The following is a 22,712-nucleotide window of genomic DNA, read 5'->3' as shown; positions in this document are numbered from 1 at the left end:
CCTTTCCTGAACAACTATTTAAAGCTAACTATGTCCCTCTTATAGATAAATTGAAGACGGGCCTTCTATCCCTCAGCAAACATATTCTCTCCTGGTCTACAGTCTTTGCTCTCAAGATTTCTCTGGGAAGGTAAAAAGGCTAGGAGTGCTTTTAAGAAATTGAGCAAAAACAGGGGGGCTGGTGGCTTAGGCCTTCCTGTATTAGTAGATTACTACAGAGCAGCTATTCTGGCACAACTGAGGGACTGGTTTGCTATCGAACCACCCTCGCTGTGGGGCGACATAGAGCGACATTGTACTCCTGGTCGCAATTTGCTCGATCTAGCACTGGCATTCCCACTCCTGAAGCGGCCCACTCCCTGTAGTGGCGTCTCTGAACTCCTGGAAACTATTAGTTTCCGCACACCCGCGTAGCAGCCCAACCTCTTCAATCCCAATGCCTATATCAATATTGACCTGGCTAATCCCCGAGCTATCCATGCACAGATGGAATAGTTCGGGATTACAATGGATTCAGGATCTCTTTAAGGGACCCCGACTCAAGCCGTTTGCTCAGTTGCAGGCGGAATACGGTCTACCTCATTCCGACTATTTCACCTATTATCGGGTACAATCTTATCTCACAAGAAAGCCTATCCCCCCTTTCGTGGTTTATTGGAGAGTTAAACAATATCTTAGTGCTAGATGTGCAAAGAAAGGCGGTATCTCCTTGTTTTATGACGCTTTAAACGATAAGTCACTCTTGGAAAAGTCGGGACCCATGATGGCCTGGGAGAGAGATCTTGGGATCTCGATCCCTGATGATCAGTGGGGCCGAGCTATCCATCATACCTACGCTGCCACTAAAAGTACCTCCCTCTGGGAGCTAGCCCACAAAACCACACAAAGGTGGTATCTGACTCCCTACCGTCTTGCTAAATTTAATTCCTCGATCTCACCTCTCTGTTGGAGGAACTGCTCCCAAATTGGCACCATATTTCATGTCCTATGGTCATGCAGTAAGCTAGCTGAATACTGGAAGGGTATATTCGTGCTATTTAGACAAGTGACAGGCATAGCGACCCCCCCCCCCACCCCCGCCTTGGCACTGCTTAACGTAGGAATTGAGGACATTCCCCCTTCACTTAGGCAGTTTGTAACCCACCTATTTCTAGCAGCTAAGCTGGTACTCCTCAGGATCTGGAAGGCTCCTCATCCCCCAGAAGTTCTGGAGGTTGTTAGAGTCCTTGCTACCCATTATGCCTATGAACTTATCTTAGCATCGACATCAGGGAGGCGTACTGCCTTCCAAAACAACTGGCAGCCTTGGTGCGATTGGTACAAAACTAATATTTCACACTGACTGATATACTATATTCTTTCCTCTTACTGAGAGCATAACTGCATACAAATAATTGAGTGATAATCTCATTCTACGGGACCTAGTGTAAGGTCCCTTCCCTCTCCCCTCCCTGTTATGGTTTTACGTTTCCGTTCTTCCTATTGTTCCTGAATTTCTTTTCCATGTACAGGTGATTCTATGTAATGGTAACATGGTAACCGAAGGGTCATCTGACATAACTCATTTGATGGGGGCTCATTTGGCTGGTTTCTGTGTACTGCGGGATCTTGCAAAAAGTCCCGGGCGTTTCTTCCCCCGGAGGTGCAGCTAGATCCCGGAAGGGGCGCCTCTGGTGGAAGTGCGGCATAGACCCAGGCTATAACGTAGACATTATTGTGGAAACATGTTATATTGAAAGTATATGCTACCACTTTATTGATGTTGTTATGAGGTTACCTGGACAAGCCTGAATTGTCTGTTATCTATACGGACTATTTGCCTCGCCTGTACGAGAGTTGATGTACCTTTTTTTATGTCTGTTTATACTTGTAACTCTGAAAAGTTTTCAATAAAAACTATTGGTTAAAAAAAAAAAAAAAAAAAAAAAGAACAAGTCTCTGCCACAGACCTTATGTAGGTCACCTCGGCGTCTCAGAAGAAGTCAGTTTATGACGAAACGTCAGTGACGTGGCCTACCGCATGTGACGATTGCGCCTCAGGACGAGTGTTTCAGCCAGCTGGATTTCCAGGAAATCATCTGCCGCTGTATGCAGCGGATGTCTCGGAGTCTTCCGGCGGCCGGAAAAGTCTAAAGGCACAGTGCACTTATATTTTACATTTATGCTCCTAAAGTAATAATTTTATGGTACGCAGAACTGGATGTGTGGGGGTTTGTTTGTATCAATAAATTGAATGGGATTACACTATGTGGATGTCCCTTTGTTTTTTGTATATGTTGGGAACCCTTCCCATGCTTTGCTGACATCTGGTGGAGAGAATCTGGAATAACAGGGAGAAAGTGGATAAAGTAAAGATCCTTTTGCTTCACGTGGTGGAATTTGGTAGAAGCTTCAGACAAAAGGGCAGCAAGGACTTTCTCACTTAAACCACTTGTGCATCTTTCCTGTTTTTTCTGGGACTTTATGGACTATATTGATTTGATTTGATAATTGCATTTGAGTGTTCATAATGCTTGATGGCCAGAATTAAGTGCTGCTGCAAAATTTTAGAGTAATTTATTTAATATAAGATCTCTTATTTATTGCCTTTTAAAAATGACCTTTTAAAAAATAGTAGCTGCTTTTAGATTACTATTATATTTTTTTAAACTTTGGGCAATCTACATTCATAAGGCGCAGAGTGGTGGTACCTTTGGGGCACCACTCTGCGTATACATCAGTGTATACACCAAGTTTTTTTACATAAAAAAAAAGACCTTTAAACTTTACAACCACTTTATGCTCATTAAAACCAATAGTGCTCATTTCTTTTAACACCCTAAGAAAAGAATCATACCTGAGGTTGAATGTGTCTGGGATCTCATTGCTATGTAAGAGTGTCTAGGACATAATCAATGTAGCTGTTGGTTAGCTAAAGATTAGTATTTACTGAAGATAAGTACCAATAGCACTATAAAATCTGCCTCCACACTTTAAAATTGGAAATTAATGGGGCTTTCTGCCCCAGAAATGTTCTTTTAGTGACCTCTTGTTCCTCCCTATTGTTGACAGAAGACAATATCAGCTCCCTTCTAAATTCAGTGCCACACCCTCTAGCTTAGTGTGAAATCTATATAGGGTTTTTTTTGTTAGTGTAGGTAAATGTGGCTTGCCTGGCAGCCAAGCCTGGGTTGAATCTAGGTTAGAGTTGAGTGACTCGGGGAGGCTGGATGACTCAGCAAGCAGCACCTCTCGTACCTCCCCCTACTTGCTGGAACCTCGGAGAACCTTCCAGAAGAAGGGGTGGCAGGTTTAGGAGGAGCTGCTTGGAGTATTGAGGAGGGCCTCAGCCAATCCCCAGTGAGTGGGCTGGCCAGGGGTGGGCACCTCTTAAATACTTTTGGGTCATGCCAGCATGGGCATTAGGTGGAATATGGAGAAGGAGTGCTGAGGAGGCTGTCGGTGGCCCTTGAGGGTGCCCCCTAGCCTGGGGGGGTGACCTTGGGCCTGGGGCTAGGGTGCTGTAGGGATCCTGAATGACACACAGAGGAGTACTGTCCTGGATGCATGGGAGCAGGTGTGAGGACAGCGGGAGAGAGTCAGAATATTTAGGAGTTCTCCATTTTAGGAGAAGTCAGGCAGGTGGACTGGTGAGTGTACAGTCTAGGACAGTGGGCAGAATCCAGGAGGATTAGTGTTAAAGGCAGCTGCAGCATTTAAGTATGCAACAATTCACTAGTAAACAAGTCAGCCAAATTTAAAATGATATTTTAGTAATAACTGGAGCTTGGTGGGCTAACTTAGACCCTGGCTTCCTATATTTCTACACTACTTCAACAGTGAGATCTGCCATCTGTCTTTGAGGTGTTTTCGCCCACCTTTGAGCATCTTAGTATCTTTTGCTGCATTCATCATAATATGAAATAAATAAAAAGAATGGTTCTCCATAATGGGTGGAACAGTTGTGCTGACCAAGTACAGACTAAAGTTATCAAGCATAAAGATTTAAGCAATAAAGTCCCTGAGAAGCATACGAACACTGGGCAGTAGTTTAACATAATCTACCAAAGCTGAGAAATAAGCTTTGATGTACCGACCATTTTAAAAATATGAATTTACTGGGCTTTACAGTTTAATACAAAATTCACCCCCACACCCACATTTCCTGTTGTTTCCTGTACAGAAGACTTCAATACTAGACAGGAGCCAGATCCTTTTAATCTTCAGAGCAATTAACAAATCACATGAGCAGGTATGGGGAACACATGGGGCTTCATTGGGACAATCATTAACCTATCAAGTATGGGGAACCTCCTGCCATTACCTCTCCACTGTGTGCACAATTGTAAATGTCAGGGCTTTAGTAATGCAAAGGCCCACACAGCAAGGCGAACTGATACCTAACAACTGTTGTGACCAGTCGTGTTCTAATGACAGCACAGTTCAATAGGAAGAAAACAACTTCTCATATCCTTTATGACTCTGGTTTGTTCAGTAGATCTCTGAACCTGATTTCTCAGCTAGGGTCTTAAATAGGAGTTAAAGCTCCTGTCAGGTTTTCATTGTTATTTATGTCAATGTTTGGGAAATCTCCCCTCTTTTTTGGTCCTAGTGCCAGAAAGTAAATGAGACAGGAAGCAATGGGAAATCTCAGTGTAGACACACAAGGCAATATTAAAGTGCAAATTCTCTAAAACACCCATTAACTATTTGTAATCCTCATACTGCTAGCATTAGTAGACAAATAGGAAGATACAGTATATTTACTCGTTTTAAACTTTTTTTTACATTTCTTTAATTTCTTCCCAGTTTCTGGTGTAGGCCATCTCAGAAGTCTTCATGGGAAATTATTTTTCTTTAATCTAGAGGAGGAGCTTTCTCGGCTAATTACACCCTGTCTGCATGTATGAGCTAAAGGCAGATGTATTTCAGTAGGTAAATGTTATATGAATCTTCTGCCCTTACTTAAGAGAGCCCTGGCAAGAAATGCTGGGTGCATTTTTCAAAGTGTTTTCTCAATAAAACAGAGACATAGAAGGATGATTGCATTTATTTTTGTAGCCAGATGCAGACTACTAAGAAATAGAAAATAGGAGACATTTCCAAAAAGTACTCAAAGACTGTCTAGCTTTCCCCCGATGCTTAGGAATAAAGCTGCTACATCACCTCCTGCTGAGGGAGATCAGCCTTCCCATTAAAGGACAGAGGATCTTGGGACCTGTAGCCCCATGGTTAGCACTAACTAAACCCTAGGATTTATTAGAACTACAAATCTCAGGTTGTTGAATCAACAAGGGATTCTGGGAAAGTCTGTAAATTTGACTGGAGCTGGCGGGCTCTCTCTCTGTTGGCTTGGAGACATCCCCAGGGTCAGGTAAACACTGCTGTTATGCTCACAGCTGTACAGAGTTTCAGCAGCCCAGACACTCAGACACCAGTGAGAGACCCTCTATGGATATACCATTATAGGTTCTGTGACATCACACATCACTTCACCAAGAGCTTCCTGTGGCTCTTGATGATCCCAGGAACCAGAGATACTCATAGACACACCGCTACCTGCTGCCTCATCTTGCTGCCTCATCTTGCTCAGCCTGCTCAATTCCTCTTACAGCACCAGAGACCTTCTTCCAGTGGGGATTAGTGAGAGGGCAGCTGCTCTGCTCTGTTTGCTCTTGCTCTTTTCTTATTCCTGTCTGCAGACCTGACACTATCTTCTGCTCTTGTAACTCAAGTATAAAGGGCCCCAACTTGCTAGCCAAAGAACTCAGCTTCAACAACTAAATGACTCTTCTCTTTTTCCTTTTCTTTTTTTTTTCTTCAATAAAGGTTTATTGTATATAGTTTAAAAATACAATATATATTAACATTTTACTCTGTATCAGAGAATGTAATATATCAAGTATATAAACAATGATATGCGTATCTCAAGCTAAATATTGGGTTTATACAATTGCATACTTCAGTCTTATAGATACATCACATTGATATACTAGAAAATTACATTTGTTACTCTTTAGGTTTTGGGTAATGAATAGGTTGTAGCTTTATCCTAAGAAAAAGGGGTTATGTGAAATGTGTATTAAGTGAGTCTCAATCATATTTGAAATGCTATATGGATATGAGAGAGAGGTCGTTTAGTTTAGTTATATTAGACAGGTTTTAGATGGGAATTATGTCTAGTTGTGTTTATTAAGATGGATTTTAGCTAATGCTCAATGACTTGTTTACTTATACATCTGTTAAATTCTTATAAGTTTCAGCTAGTGTGAGCATATTCCATGATCTGAGATTGTTTCTTCCATCTCATAGATAGATTTAACTTTCAGAAGCCAGTCTTTTTGAGCAAAGGAGTATTTCTAATTTTCCATAGTGGTGGTATTAAAGCTTTGGCTGCATTTAGAAGGTGGCATGTTAGGGAGTTTTTGTATTTTTTTATAGATGAGATTATTTACATGTAGTAAACAACAGGCTATTGAGATTGAGATTGGTGCCGGTAATGTGTTTTATCCATCTCTTTTTCTCATTCCAGTACGTTTGGATCTTCGTGCAAGGCTACCAAAGATGTAGAGAGGTTCCTCTATTATTGCTGCATCTCCAGCAGATATCTGACTCATTAGAAGACCAACTTTTAATTTTGACTGGTGTGATCTACCACTAAGTGCGTATTTTGTAAGATATTTCTTGGATTCGGGTACTCAGAGAACATTTGTGGGTAAAGACAGAAGCTTTTTCCCAGTGTTCGTCTGAGATTTGGGTTTGAACGGCTTCTTCCCAGATTTTTTTGAATTTATCTGGTGAGCCGGAGTATGGCTGAGAGATCCATCTGTAAGATAACAAGGTAGCTTTTAGTAATGGTGTTTGTTTGTAACACATTTGTTCGAAGATTGTGAGAGGTCTTGTCATTAGAGCTTTATGCTTATTATTTTGGATAAAATTATGTAGTTGTAGATATGATTAGAAAGATTAGAAAGTAAGGCCGCGTACACACGCGGGGACTGTTCGCCCAACTTTGTCCGCTGAACAGTGTTTCGGCGGACAGTCCGCCCGTGTGTGGGCTTTCAGCGGACAGTTTCAGCGAACAGTTTGCTGAACAAGGTTTTTCGGAATTTCCGAAAAACTGTCCGCTGAAACTTGGTTTCAGCGAACAGTCCCCTCGTGTGTAGGCTTGTTCGTCAAACTAAGTTCCGCGCATGCTCAGAAAGGATTTACACGCCGAAAGTTGTAATGCAGTGTATAGGACGTTGTATTTTCCGTCCCGTCGTACGTGCCGTTCACGTCATCGCGCACGGTTTCAGCAAACTGTTCGTTCGTCGTGTGTGGGCAAGTCCGTCCATGCTAATTTTGAGCGGACTGTTTGCTGAAACTGTTTGACGGACAAAGTTGAGCGAACAGTCCCCGCGTGTGTACGCGGCCTTAGAGTTTTTTTGTCAAATTTTATATAAATTTTTTTTTTACAATGTAATACTAGGATGTATTCCCTTTGGCTTGGGGTAGTGCATGGTTTTCTTGTCCTGAAGGCAAGTCCAGGTTATTTTCTATTGAGAATAGAGGGCTAGGATATGAAGACAATTTATGTGATGAGGCAATGTTATGAAAATTTTTAAAGGCTGTGTGTATTAACAGGTGATTTTTAATTAAAGGCGGATAATGTGATGGGTCTGACCAAGGAAGGAATTGTGTATGAAAATTGACCATGATCTTTCAAGTTCTACCCAATCTTTGTTTTTGGTGTGGCAGTGCCAATCTATTATCCTGGTCAGGCGTGTAGCATAATAAGATTTTCTGAAGTCAGGAATTCCCATACCTCCTTTTGGTTTAGGTAGGTGAAGTAGTTTCAATTGAATGTGTGGTCATTTGCTAGCCCAAATAACATTTCTTTGAGCTGTCGTTAATCTTTTAAAGAAGATGGTTGGAATCTCTATTGGGAGAGCATGGAATAGGTACAACAATCTTGGCAGATGGAATCCCAGAATTGTTTGGGGTTCCACTTTTTTAGATCCTCGTCTATCCCTTTTAGTAGTGGTTGGCAGTTGTGTTCACGAAGGTGTTCTAATTTTGGGGTTCATTTGATGCCAAGATATTTTAATGTGGTCTTTTCCCATTTATTGGGGTGGTTTCTTGTTGCTAATTGTTCCGTATTTTTTCTGTGTATTGCTGCATTGATTTAAATTACTTTGAAATATTCAATACAGCAGTGATACTTGAAAGTTGTGTTCATCGCCTTTACTTTGTGTTAGGTATTGTTGGTGACCAGTTTTGTCTAAACTATGTCTAACCTAGAGTGTCAGAAGGGTTGAGGGGTTTGCAAGGTCAGGGTGGCTCCAGGGGACAAGCATTACTAAGCGGTGCACTTTGAATATTAAAGATGTATTAAACAGCGTTTTCAGTTTGTAGTGCTCAGACATAGTTAAGCTCTGCTTTAACCTGACAGACCCTGTCAGTTTTTATTATTGTCTGTGTCTTTTGTCCTAGTTGCTTGTTCTGTTGGCACAGACAGTCGTAAATCTGATGGAGGTTCTTTCTTTACTCACTCTACCGCAAAGGTAAAATTAAAGTTTTGACTGGAGATGAAAGTGAATTAAAGCTCTTTTGTTTCTACCTCTCCTGTGGGTCACAGGAGTGCACTAATTTCCTGGGACTCATTTAGAGGGCTAAAGTTCACTGTCAGCTGACATCACTCAGTCAGTCCAGACTCTCAAAAGATCCCAACTTTAGTGTTGAGATCCACCCAGATTGCTGACCAGCAGCTGGCCCAGCCTCTCAATGCACTGCTGAGAGCCTGAGCCAACTGCTCCTGTCCATTGCACAGTCCAGTCCTCCAATGAGCACTGGAGAGGAAGAGCAACTCTCTGCTCAGGCAGCTCTGAGCTCCGAGCGATCGGCAGTGTTTGATCACTCAGTTCTCAGTCTTAGAGCCGGTGAGGGACAGATGCAGCATCGGACCGATGCTGCATCCACCTTGGTAAGTATGATTCTGAAATTAAAAAAGACATACTTATCTTAAGTTGTATGTAGTCTTCATTCCTGTCTATTGTCTTTCTACTTTTAATATTATAAAGAGTAGAAAATAAAGATTGAAAGTGAATCAAGAGTGAAAAATACAGATGTTGCTTTTTCATCTACTTTCCAAAAAGACTGGCAGGATGTGACATATTTAATTTTCAAGTCAGGAAAGGAAAAAAGTGCAACCATTAAGGTCATGCTGAGGCAGCACAAAAGGAACCAAAAAGCTGGTGGAGTCATGAATATCGTCCTTTTTTTCTGCCCCTTGTGTAACATAATTTTATGTAATAAGTGTGGCTACATCTGTGCTGTACACCAGTGGTTCTGACTAAAAGGGGTAAAACAATTTGTATGGATGCTGGAAGAGAGGATATGTTATAAGAAGGTAATGCTGCATCTCACAGTACTTTAGAGGTGGGATTTTTGGTTCTTTGTGTACTGCCTCACCACAAACTTACTGGTATTGTTTCCCTGGGTTCACATACACTACACCATAAAGCCAGTGAAGCCATATCTTTACACCAGTGGTATCTATCATTTGGGAAAGAAAACACAAACAAAAACAAGAGCAGGAGTTGCCACCTTGCTTAGACTATCAATCACTCATGTCATAGATTATACAGTATATGGCTATGGAATCTCCACATGTGACAGTTCTGGTGTTTGGTGATTGGCCTAGTGACACATTCCTCCACTCCGAGAAGTACCGGGTATTTTCTCCTGGTGGCTGACCTAAGCATTAGAGGGAGCCAACAAAAGGTGAATAGCGATTGCTCAGCAGTAGACCTAATGGCACAGCACCTAATATTCTTTTCAAAACAAACCCTGTGCTGCACCATTTTTCTCTCTTTTAGACAAGTGCTAGAAAACTAAAGCAAAAGACATCTGTGTGCTCATCTCCAAGGTGGTGTCAATGTAAAACAAAGTACAAATATTATATGCATATAAGTGCCGTAACACATGCCAACCTATCAGAATAAACCATTTAATGATATTATTACAATAAACAGAATTATTGCTGCTTTGCCCAGAGCATTTTCAACATTCATTACACTTTCCAATACAGTAAAATAAAAGTCCAGGCAAAACTTTACTTTCTAGATTTGGGCAGAGTGGAGAAGGATTAGAACCATTGTCAAGTTTTTACTGCTGTCTGTGTCTCCATTGGGGAGATCTCAACTATTCATAGTGGATGAATATACTGTAGATGTGCATAAGACATAATTGCTCAAGCTCTTGCCCCATATAGGTGGTGTCCAATGTTGTCAATAGCAACACACTTAGTGGCTCTGGCAAGCACAGTTGAGCATGTGAATGTAAAAACATTGTCACCAAAATGAAAGCCAGGGGTCTCCAGACAAAACAAAATAGGATGAAAAGTACCTACACATATAGGCTAATTCTGCAGAAACATAACAAAATAAAATAAAGTGTTAGGGACCATCAAGCTACATGGTACCCAACACTAAGAAAAATAACAAGAAAAAAAATAGAAATTCTTAAATATACATGTGACAGTACAGAGTAGATCTATACCAAATTCATTGTGTTTTTGGCATCAATTCCATAATCAAATTTATTGAGAACCATACAATTGGCAACTCACATGTATGTGGAATAAAACAGGCACATCTGTGGTATCTGATATTCCAAAGGATGTCATCAGTAGACATGGCCCCTGCGCTGACAGCGCTGTGTGCCATTGGTTTGTTTTGTCAAGCCTGGACAAAGGAGCATGGCAGCCATAACATTCACAGCGCGCATGCTTGGAAATGGTGCTTGCACTCCAGTGACATCATCATTCCATGCCACCCAGCTATCTGCGCACCAAGCCTCACTCTGGGACTATTCACTGCATGGCTGACTTTCCATCAGCGGGGATACCACCGCCACTCAGTGCTGTCCTTGGAGGGGACCAACGTCTACTAATGACATCCTTTGGGCTATTCGACACCACAGATGTGCCTGTTTTATTCCGCGTACATGTGAGTTTCCAATGGTATGGTTCTCAATAAATTGTTTTTACTCCTACACTTAGTGGCGCCTCTCCTCTTTGTTTATTTCAAAACATTAAATCATTTTGTATGTTTATTGCAACTAGATTTGGGCTGGATTTTGACTTTAAATAAGTACCTTCCACAAAGCTACCACATTTTAGGAAAATGTTAAGTGAATTCTCATATGGAGTGTTGCAAAATAAGCTGTAATCATCTGAATGCAAAATTGTGGCATATTTAGGAAATTCTGATAGGCAACATAAAGTTGTTACTCCAGTAGGTCAACTACCCATGCACCTTCTGCAGAACTAAAGACGGATACTGTATGAGCAAATAAAAATGTCCCACAATTCAATAAATAAAAAGCAAAAACAAAGAGGTAGCCTAAACCTAATAAAGTGCAAAGTAAAACTTCAAACTATAGTATATGTTGAAGGCCAATCTACCCCAAAAATAACAGTGCTTTATAATATTGTATGTATAATTATCTTTAACAGAAACTTACCGCCTCCATTCTTTCCACAGAGGTAGGGAAATCTCCAGACATTTCCTAGACCAATTGCATAACCAACACATGACATAAGGAAGTCAAATCTTCCTTTCCAGGTGTCTCTTTCAGGATCTTCATTTCTTTTCTTCTGCACTTTAACAACCAAGGTCTTGGACTTATCATTTGTAATAGGAGCTTCACTAACTTCCGTAGAAATTTGTCCATCTGCCACTTTAGTTCCATTTGTTGCCATGTCTCTTGGTTTGGAATGGCAGTGCCTGGTACCCAGACGAGAGATTTCAGCACCAGTCCACGTGGACAGCAGCTTCGCGGCTCCCGGTGACTTCACTAGGGTTACAAAGGTGCTTGGGAAGTATTTTGTTGATGACTGCAGATGTATACCCCCAATTATCCCCAATTGGTTATGAGATTAAATGATGAGCTGCAAAAACATAAAAAAAGATTTATATTCACACTGCAAAAACAAATTCTTTGAGAATGACTAATCAGCTACTATCTTTAAAATACCTATACAAGTAACACAAATAGGAATGACGATGGTACCAAATCTCAATTGATTACAATGGCACTATATTCCCAAAATCAGGGTTTATCAGTACCAATCTTAAAAAAGTGTTCTTCATTGTTAAATTTGAACATGAACAGCTTTAATTAAGCACAACTCCAAAAAGAGCAGGTCTTTTGTATAGTTTACAGTACATTTACCCTTCTATCCCTGGTCATCCAGCCTGCGGCTTCAAACTTTATCATCAAGGCAAGTTTCAGCAGGTGCACCCTGATCTGTGATCTCCCCTCTGCTATAATGTATGTTGAATCCATGAAATACTATGGGGGTTATTTACGAAAGGCAAATCCACTTTGCACTGCAAGTGCACTTGGAAGTAACGTTGCTGTAGATCCGAGGGGGACATGCAAGGAATATAAAAAACAGCATTTTAGCTTGCACATGATTGGATGATAAAATCAGCAGAGCTTCCAGCCATTTCAGATCTACCCCTTAGATTTAGAACAACTGCACTTCCAAGTGCACTTACAGTGCAAAGTGGATTTGCCTTTCGTAAATAACCCCCTATGTGTGAAATCCTCAACATGTAAGAAGAGCACAGAACAGGAAGTAGCCACGTAGGTTATCTGTTAATCCAGTTTGTTAGAAATCTATAGGTTCTTTTTACTTTTTATAGTAATGCATGGGATCCATGGGATCTTTAGAGAACATGTTGCCAAAAGAGTTCAAGCAGCCCTACTAAATAAACCAATTAAATATTCATCTTTTATAACACATCCTTCATCTTAGGCCCATTGCTCAGGGACCAGGGCAGTGAGTGGGAGGCCTGGGGTGGGTATCTAGCCAGGATGACTGATTTCTTTTCCTCTCTTTATTTGCCGATTTGTAGCCTTATTTCTTTGCTTGTTACTGAATTAGTAATCCATTCAGATAAAGTGGGGGAAAGCTTGAATAATGGGTAATTCTATTACTGACACTATATGAATGAGTTGCAAGTCATAATAGAAGATATTACAAGCAACTAACATGACTGTTATCCTGTACTACATTTTATGCATTTTTACTATTTCTATTTATATGTGGTTTTCTATTTGTTGCACACTTTGGACAATATGTAAGGAACATGTTAATATTCCAGCAAGTACACTATAAAAATCAATAAGAATATTGAAATAGAGCATATGTTGCCCTATAGAATAAGTGAATAAGCCTATCATTTCGTTAAGATGCTTTTCTTTAGTCACAAAACAACAGTGTAAGGGCATTTTACCATGAATTGTTGTTTAGATGATGAGAACTCAACATGTAAATACAGACAGAAAAGCACCTTTACTCTACTCTTTACTTAAAAAAAAAAGTAACTTATTTTTTTCTTAAAGCAGTTTTTGGGGTTAGGTGTAGCCTTTCCTTGAGTTTAAAGTATAACTAAAGTCAACATATCATTTTTCTAATTTTGTATGTAGTAGGGGAGGGTTAAAATCACTGTCATTCCTTTTCCATTGGTTTTATTAGGGAGATATCCCTCTTGTGCTTTATTAGGTTTACAATGTGCATATTTACAATGTAAAGAGCATCCCCCTTTGGACAGTTGTCACAGGAGCACGTGTTCCATTGAAAGATTTCCTTTCTATTCCTGTTGTGGTAACAACTAAAACATTAGCATTTACCCTCCATTTCATTTCAGATGACATTAGGACAATTAGAGTGAGGAAAGAGGACAGAGATAGCAATAAAAACCTGACACAGTTTTAATCACTCATCACTCTATCCAAATCTAAAAAACGCTTTTGCCTAATTTTAATAGATGGGAAAGGGTCTAGAAGAATCACTTAGTAGTGTACTAAGACAGGAGGTACTAAAGTAGTCTACACTTAACTCCAAATTCATATATTTTGTCCCAGGCACTGGACCTGAGATAGAACTCGATTCCCGATTCCCCTCAGCTCCAGATTAGTCTTATAATGTAGGCTGTAGTGGGTCTCTGTTCAAAAACATTTGCCTGATGCTGAGTCGAAGCTGGAGGCTGGAGTCAACTGATCGCTTTATTCTTGCAGTGGGGATACAAGGCAATATGCCTGGTGTTACTTTTGGGGTGTGGAATGGACAGCTTTTTTTTTTATTATAAACCCTATTGGATCCAAATCCACCAAATAGGAACATAAGAGCTATGAAGGTCACATCAACTTCCCCAACCACAAGATCATAGAAAACACAATTCTGGTTATGTACTATTTATGCTTTACTTAAACACACCCATTGCACAGTCTACTAATGTGTAGACAACTGAGGCACTCCAAATGCTCATTCAAATCAATTAGAGCTAACATAAATCATGTGTCAAACAATCCAGAATGATTATTATTTCTGAGCTAAGACCCATGGTGAATTTAAGCTATTAAAGCTTTTATTTCATTGAACAAGCAGCAACAACCCCAAGGATCCCTCCTCCTGTGGTGCTCTTATCCCTTGCTGAATCACGTCTACAAAGACTTGCATATGGCAAGGAAATGTTGAAGGTGGAAATTGAATCTGACATTGCTAGATATCTCACATTGCTAACATAATTTTTTGTGAAATTGGTAGACAACATGTTTAATTAAACTCCTACAGTTTTTATCGGCTAGAATAATCACACGCTGTGAAAGAATGTGAGCAATATTTATCCAACCGTTTTTGTACATGAACGTCCCTTGTTAAAATATTAATTTGATTAATTTTGATTGAGGTTTGAATAATAAAAATCAAATTTAGGTGAGTGACAATGTCAAAATGAGGTCTAAATGGACACTGGTGTTGATTTACTAAAACTGGAGGGTGGAAAATCTGGTGTAGCTCTGCATAGAAACCAATCAACGTCCAAGTTTTTTTTTGTCAAATCTTATTTGTACAAGCTGAAGTTAGAAGCTAATTGACCTCCATGCACATCTGCACCAGATTTTGCACACTCTAATTTTAGTAAATCAACCCCTGTATGTGTAGCTGTTGGACAGGGCAAGGAAGGATTTACATTTTTTAGTCTGGGGAAATATATCACTTTTAGTGTATGTATCTTTTACTGTTCCCCTTTATTCCGTCCAAAGTCAGTTATAGTTTATTACGCCTATAATCCAGCATTTCCCTGGTAAATTCTGCACAATACTAACAGTGCTTGTGCTCTGTGTACACTATTCCCTTCAATGTAAGGTCTGCCCACAGATGGTCAAGATAGTGCTGTGCAGAATTTTGAAGAGTTCATAGGAAAGATCCTACATGCCTACAAGGAAGAACTGTCAGGAGCCTGGTAATGAGTATGTTTAAATTATGACCAAGCTGCTGGCAGACAGAAGGAGAGAAGTAAAAAATAAGTGAGTTTAAATGGTAGCTATCATTTCAAGGCCTACTATAACATTAGTTTTGGTTGTGTACCCTTGAAATGAATTGCTGGCTGGATTTTTTTTCTTTGGCTTTCAGATTGCTCCCATGTGAGATTTCACTATAGCAGTACACCTCTGTCTCTTTGCAAAATGTCACTACATCCAATCAGCATTTTAAAGCTTATTTTTCATTTATCCATACACAACACACAATTACTGTTATATCAGATTCTGAGAACCTAAAGTAAATCAAGATGCTATCTTTCCAGAATAAACACTTTGGCTCATATACATGTTTACCTTCAGTCTGTCATGAATGTTACTCCTATCATGGGATCAACAAAACCTTACAGACATAAATCAGAATATTTAGGATGTCAAACCCTGATATTTATATTGACTTCCTGTGTGCTAATTGACACCTTAAAATTGATTCATGAATGTATGTATTTGTGACAATTTGCATTTGTATTATCTAACAAAATAGCAGTGTACAATGCCTTCAACGTACAAGGGAGTAGTCACGCTTATAATGATAATGAGGTCTGACGGACCCCAAACTACGTGGAGGGAATAGGAAAATCATACTGACCACAATGACACTCTGATTTCTCCGTAATTATCAAGTCAGTGACATAAAAAAAATAGTCAAACTTAAATATCATGTCTGTGGTGGGCAGCCAGAAAAGGTGACATAATGTATTTCATAAAAACTCCAATGGAATGCAGCTTATCCTGAGAGACAGAATGAAGAAAGTTAAATGGAAAGAAGAAGCTAGCAGCAAAGCTGGATGTCAAAAACCTCCATTAGCCAGAATCCTCAAAAGGCTCCTTATGCAGACCATTCATAATAGTTGGCCATACAATGGTTTCAGTAAATATACATTCAGAGTCCGCTTTAGGTGCTAGAGCCAAACTCATATTCCATGATAAATAATCAGCGTGGCAGCTGTTATCCTGAAGGACGTCATAGAGTCAGGATAACTGAACCACCGCTAGGCCGTCATTTTGCTATAGACTGGGCAGAAAGTGGTTAAACTTCCCTCCAAAAAGTGTTTTTCCTTAAAATTCTCTCCTAAACTTGGGGTGTGTGTTATACGCCGGCTCGTGTTATACGCTGATAAATACGGTATATTAAAATTTATTACACTGAATCTTGGCATGCTAATCAGAGATTAAAAACTTTTGCCTCTTTGAAAAAAGCTCATGTGTTTTAAACTCTGTTCCATTCCTATATGGACGAGACAGTGAGTGATATAGACATGCATAGTTACATAGTAGGAGAGATTTAAAAAAGACTCAAGTACATCAAGTCCAACATATGTGCGTGATTTTATGTCAGTATTACATTGTATATCCCTATATGTTGTGGTCGTTCAGGTGCTTATCTAATAGTTTTTTTTTTTAATATCAATGCTCCCCGCTGAAAACACCGCCTGTGGAAGGGAATTCCACATCCTTGCCACTTTTACAGCAAAGATTCCTCTATGCAGTTTAAGGTTAAATCTAATTTCTTCTCATTTTAATGAGTGGTCACGTGTCTTAATAAACCCACTTCCACTGAAAAGTTTTATCCCTATTGTAGGGTCAACAGTGTGGTATTTGTAAATTGAAATTATATCCCCTCTCAAGCGTCTCTTCTCCAGAGAGAATAAGTTCAGTGCTCGCAATCTTTCCTCATAACTAATATCCTCCATTCCCTTTATTAGCTTTGTTGCCCTTCTCTGTACTCGCTCCATTTCCAGTACATCCTTCCTGAGGACTGGTGCCCAGAACTGGACAGCAAACTCCAGGTGAGGCCAGACCAGAGTCTTGTAGAGTGGGAGAATTACCGCTTTATCTCTTGAGGTAATCCCCTTTTTAATGCATGTCAATATTCTGTAGTGCATGTTTCTGTTAAAACACGTGACGAATGCAGTGTGTGTAAAAGATAACAGTAAAGTTACCTTTCCCAGTGACAATCACCCTCAGTTTGTTGGTGCTTAGATTGTTGTCCCAGAACTGGAAAATCTGTGCACGGGTTGAAGCTGATTGTGTAAGACTTCACATTCTGGTTGTAGCAGTGGGATCTGAGAATGTTATTATCACAACACCCTTTACTTGCATGCACAGAGCAATGTTTGGACCTCAGTGGTCTAAAATCTGACCCTGGTGTTGGTACATGGGAGATCTGCTTACTGTGAGGCCGCGTACACACGCGGGGACTGTTCGCTGAAACTTTGTTCGTCAAACAGTTGCCGCAACAGTCCGCTCAAAATTTGCATGAGCGGACTTGCCCACACACGGCACTTTTTGAGCGGACTGTTTCAGCGAACTGTTTGCCAAACAGTTCGCTCAACTTTTGAAATGAACGGACTCGCCCACGTAAGGCGGAGGCAAGTCCGCCCATTTCGAGCGTGTGTACAGGTAGGCGGGGCCCGCGAAGGAGACGTTGCGGGCACCGCCGCCTGGAATGGACTTAAAGGGACACCCAACGCCGAAAAAAATCGGCGTGGGGGTTCCCCCAAAGTCCACAACAGACCCTTGTCCGAGCACGCTACCCGGCCGGCCAGGAAAGGGGGGGCGAGCGAGCGCCCCCCCCCCCTGAGCCGTACCAGGCCGCGTGCCCTCAACATGGGGGGTGCCTTGGGGAAGGGGGGGCCGCGCGGCCCCCCCACCCCAAAGCACCTTGTCCCCATGTTGATGAGGACAAGGGCCTCTTCCCGACAACCCTGGCCGTTGGTTGTCGGGGTCTGCGGGCGGGGGGCTTATCGGAATCTGAGAGCCCCCTTTAAGAAGGGGGCCCCCGGATACCGGCCCCCCACCCTATGTGAATGAGTATGGGGTACAATGTACCCCTACCCATTCACCTGTGAAAAAAAGTACAAAAAAAAAACACAACACAGGGTTAAAATATTTTATTGCACAGCTCCGGGGGTCTTCCGTCTTCGGGGGTCTTCTCCGGACTCCTCCGCTATCTTCTTGTAGCTCTTTTGCTAGCGGAGGAGTCCGGATTTCTTCCTCCCCGCCGCCAGCCTCTTCTTCTGACTTCGGGGGTCTTGTCCCCCTCTTCGGTTCTTCTGCCGGGCCACCGCGCCTTCTTCTAGCTCTTTTAGAGGCGGTGGCCCGGTCTTCTGTCGCCGCTGTCGCCGCCTTCCGTTCTTCTTCTTCTTCTTCTTCTTCTTCTTCTTCTTCTTCTTCTTCTTCTCCAGGAGATGTTGACACGTCGCTCTCTCCGGCCGGAATGCCAGAGCCGCGCTGTGCTGCCACTTATATAGTGCCAATGGGGCGGTGTCACATGGTATATGTCACATGGGTTGATGTCACATGGGGACTATGGCATCGTAAGGGGGCGGGGTCACCATGTGACATCAACCCATGTGACCAACCCATGTGACATATACCATGTGACACCGCCCCATTGGCACTATATAAGTGGCAGCACAGCGCGGCTCTGGCATTCCGGCCGGAGAGAGCGACTTGTCAACATCTCCTGGAGAAGAAGAAGAAGAAGAAGAAGAAGAAGAAGAAGAAGAAGAAGAAGAAGAAGAAGAAGAAGAAGAACGGAAGGCGGCGACAGCGGCGACAGAAGACCGGGCCACCGCCTCTAAAAGAGCTAGAAGAAGGCGCGGTGGCCCGGCAGAAGAACCGAAGAGGGGGACAAGACCCCCGAAGTCGGAAGAAGAGGCCGGCGGCAGGGAGGAAGAAAGCCGGACTCCTCCGCTAGCAAAAGAGCTACAAGAAGATAGCGGAGGAGTCCGGAGAAGACCCCCGAAGACGGAAGACCCCCGGAGCTGTGCAATAAAATATTTTAACCCTGTGTTGTGTTTTTTTTTTGTACTTTTTTTCACAGGTGAATGGGTAGGGGTACATTGTACCCCATACTCATTCACATAGGGTGGGGGGCCGGTATCCGGGGGCCCCCTTCTTAAAGGGGGCTCCCGGATTCCGATAAGCCCCCCGCCCGCAGACCCCGACAACCAACGGCCAGGGTTGTCGGGAAGAGGCCCTTGTCCTCATCAACATGGGGACAAGGTGCTTTGGGGTGGGGGGGCCACGCGGTCCCCCCTTCCCCAAGGCACCCCCCATGTTGAGGGCACGCGGCCTGGTACGGCTCAGGGGGGGGCGCGCTCGCTCGCCCCCCCCTTTCCTGGCCGGCCGGGTAGCGTGCTCGGACAAGGGTCTGTTGTGGACTTTGGGGGAACCCCCACGCCGATTTTTTTCGCCGTTGGGTGTCCCTTTAAGTCCATTCCAGGCGACGGTGCCCGCAACGTCTCCTTCGCGGGCCCCGCCTACCTGTACACGCGCTCGAAATGGGCGGACTTTTCTCCGTGCGGGAAAAGTCTGCTCATTTCAAAAGTTGAGCGAACAAGCCTACACACGCGGCAACTGTTCGCTCAAACAAAGTTTCAGCGGACAGTTTTTCGGAATTTCCGAAAAACCTTGTTCAGGAGACTGTCCGCTGAAACTGTCCGCTGAAGCCCCACACACGGGCGGACTGTCCGCTGAAACACTGTTCAGTGGACAAGGTTGAGCGAACAGTCCCCGCGTGTGTACGCAGCCTGAGTTTATGCAAACTGTGACCATGAGAAAGTAACAACTTGTATAAGTGACTCAGAAATCTTCCTGCTGGTGCTGCGCTATAATACAATGTCATATGGTTTAAGTCTGTTCAAGTGTCCATTGTTGCCTACTGGAAACGTTCATATTTATTTTATATCATCGCTGCTGAGGACGTCTCTGACGAAACGCGTACAGCGTCATTACGCACACACGTCACTTCCGGTGCGCCTGGACCCGCTGGAACGCAGCCTGGAACGTACGCCGCGCGTTCAGGGGAATTGTCTCTACGGCGGACCGGCGAGTTGAGAACTTGGGCTGAAGTTAGTGGGAACAAGCCCGATAACTTTTTAAAATTCTTTTAACATTAATGTTTTTTCTTTTTCGGCTTTTTTACCTACGTAGCTCCATTCCTAACCTAAACTAAGCCTGACAAACGGCCCCCAGAGGAGACCATCATTTAACCCCACTGTAGCAAGGGGACTGTAGCACTGGGGGAATAGGGCTTTTTGGGATTAAGTGCAGTTACTCTGCAGACTTATGTAAAGGGCCGTAGGTGATTCTGTTTTTCATTTTGATTTTGATTTTTATTTTTTCCATAACTGGTGGATTTTTGGTACATATATAAAAAAAAAATTTTGCACTCCGGAATCAGTGCTTTATATTTCCTTATCTTGCATTTGTTCTTTTTACTTTTTATTTATTTTTTATATTTTATATTGTCTCTTTTTTTGCTGAAAAAGGGTTGTTACATTACATCTTTTTGAGCCGTATAACACAACTTATACACGGTGTATGCTGATGCATGGTTTGTTAGACTGCATCTTGCATAAAAAAAAACCCTTTTTCTACACAGAGTGTTGTATAAAGCTTTTTTTGTAATAAAGTATTTTTAAGTGGAAACTAGCCTCCTACTATTTCTACACAACTAAAAATACCTGCTTTTAAAGAAGAATATCAGACTGTTCTCCCCTCTTTCCCAACTATAATCAAAAATACTACACCATGAGGGAATTTTCTTTTATTTGAGGAATCACTATTGGATATAAGGACTTACCTGCATCTCTTTAAAAGACCTTGAGAAGGACCCATTGAAGATATAACTGGATGGTGGAATCTTCGGACAAATAGGATACAGATTACAGGCGTATAACCCCCTAGGGGGTGAATGGATCTGGTGAGTGGGGATCCTTGAGGGGGAACAAGCACGAAAGTCACTAATAAAGCGCAGGCAATCTCACGAAAGTCACCTTTCCTGTATTCTGAAGAGGCGTAATTGCATTGATACGGTTATAGAAGACTCAATGTGGACTGAAATATTTTTATGATATTTTTATTGTTTATTTCTTACATATATTGGTCTCATTTGACCCTTTCACATTCTCACATGTTCGTGGATTGGTGTATAGACCACTGGATGAAATTGGACTTTTCACATATTTTGTCTTTTTTGATTTTTTGTTTACTGCATATTTTTTTGGATATTACTGCATGAGGAAATCTTGTGCTTCCTCCTTTTACACTTATTAATATAAGGAGATCTGGTGTATTTAATATTTAATAACTAGCACAAAGAATTTGTATGAAAATTGGAGATAGTTTTCTTCCCCAATTAGGAAGAGGTTTGGCACTGGTAAACACTAAAATTTCTGGGGGTTCTTTTCTCCCCTTTTTTTCTGTGTTTTTTTTCTGTGTTTTTTGGCTTTTTGGTTTGTGGTTAGGTTTTTCTACGGCAGAGGCCTCTACCAATCACTTTTTATTTTATTTTTCGTATTTATATTTATATCTTTTTGATCTGAGATTCTTAAATATTAATGAAACTATATGTAAAATAAGTGGCACTAGCTCACTTAGGTGATACAAAGTGGGGTGCAATCAATTTTTGCCTTGAGTTTAAGGTGTTGGATAAATGGGGTGTTGTTGAGATAAAATACGGAACACGGGTTTAATTCACATAGTCCCTGGGGACACGTTAAGGTGATAGATAGACATAAAAGGTTTGAGGAAGCAAAGAGTGTTACTGAAATTAACTGGGTGGAGGTAGCGCCAATAACCTTTAATCAAGAATCATTATTTTATATCATGTCTTGAAGATTTACAGACATTCCTGGATGGGTAGAGTAGAAACATCTTTACCCTATACAAAGTTATTATACCCTGCTGTAGATTGCTAATTGTGCCAAAAAAAAGTGTATAATGTTGGAATTCCACTTTAGCTACATCAAACACAGTAAAAACTTTAGTTCATACCGCCCTTCTAGGATAAATAACATATACTTAAAGCATATCTAAACCCAAAAATAAACATTTAATATATTACAACTTATCGGTTCATACACTGAGCAAAATTATAAACACAACTCTTTTGTGCTTGTCCCTATTTATCATGAGCTGAACTCAAAGATCTATGACTTTTTCTATGCACACAAAAGGCCTATTTCTTTCAAATATTGTTTACAAATCTGTCTAAATCTGTGTTAGTGAGCACTTCTTCTTTGCCAAGATAATCCATCCACCTCACAGGTGTGGCATATCAAGATGCTAATTAGACAGCGTGATTATTGCACAGGTGTGCCTTAGGCTGGCCACAACAAAAGGCCACTCTAAAATGTGCAGTTTTAATGTATTGGGGGGGTCGGGGGTCTTAAAACCAGTCAGTATCTAGTGTGACTACTATTTGCCTCACGCAGTGCAGCACATCTCTTTCACATAGAGTTGATTAGGTTGTTGATTGTGGCCTGTGAAATGGTGATACATTCCTCTTCAATGGCTCTGAGAAGTTGCTGGATATTGGCAGGAACTGGAACACGCTGTCGGATATG

General features: G+C 41.6%; 1 protein-coding gene across 3 annotated transcripts in view; it reads right to left on the bottom strand.

Annotated features, from left to right (window-relative positions):
- SLC6A1 (solute carrier family 6 member 1) overlaps nt 1–22,712 on the bottom strand; it is a 280,638-nt gene that overhangs the window by 175,025 nt on the left and 82,901 nt on the right. For 2 of the 3 annotated variants that reach the window (XM_077452109.1, XM_077452111.1), the window contains exon 2: nt 11,488–11,914. In XM_077452109.1, coding sequence (XP_077308235.1) covers nt 11,488–11,725 — 238 coding nt within the window. In that variant the 5' untranslated portion in view covers nt 11,726–11,914. Of the gene's footprint in view, nt 1–11,487; nt 11,915–20,947; nt 21,081–22,712 lie in introns of all 3 variants that reach the window. The other variant, XM_077452110.1, reaches the window with a different exon arrangement.

Source organism: Lithobates pipiens, unplaced genomic scaffold (assembly GCF_037356315.1).
Source record: "Lithobates pipiens isolate NorthernLeopardFrog02 unplaced genomic scaffold, aLitPip1_a1.2 Scaffold_23, whole genome shotgun sequence".
Taxonomy (NCBI): Eukaryota; Metazoa; Chordata; class Amphibia; order Anura; family Ranidae; genus Lithobates; species Lithobates pipiens.
The sequence above is the reverse complement of the archived record's forward strand: the minus strand, read 5'-3'. Positions and strand labels throughout refer to the sequence as shown.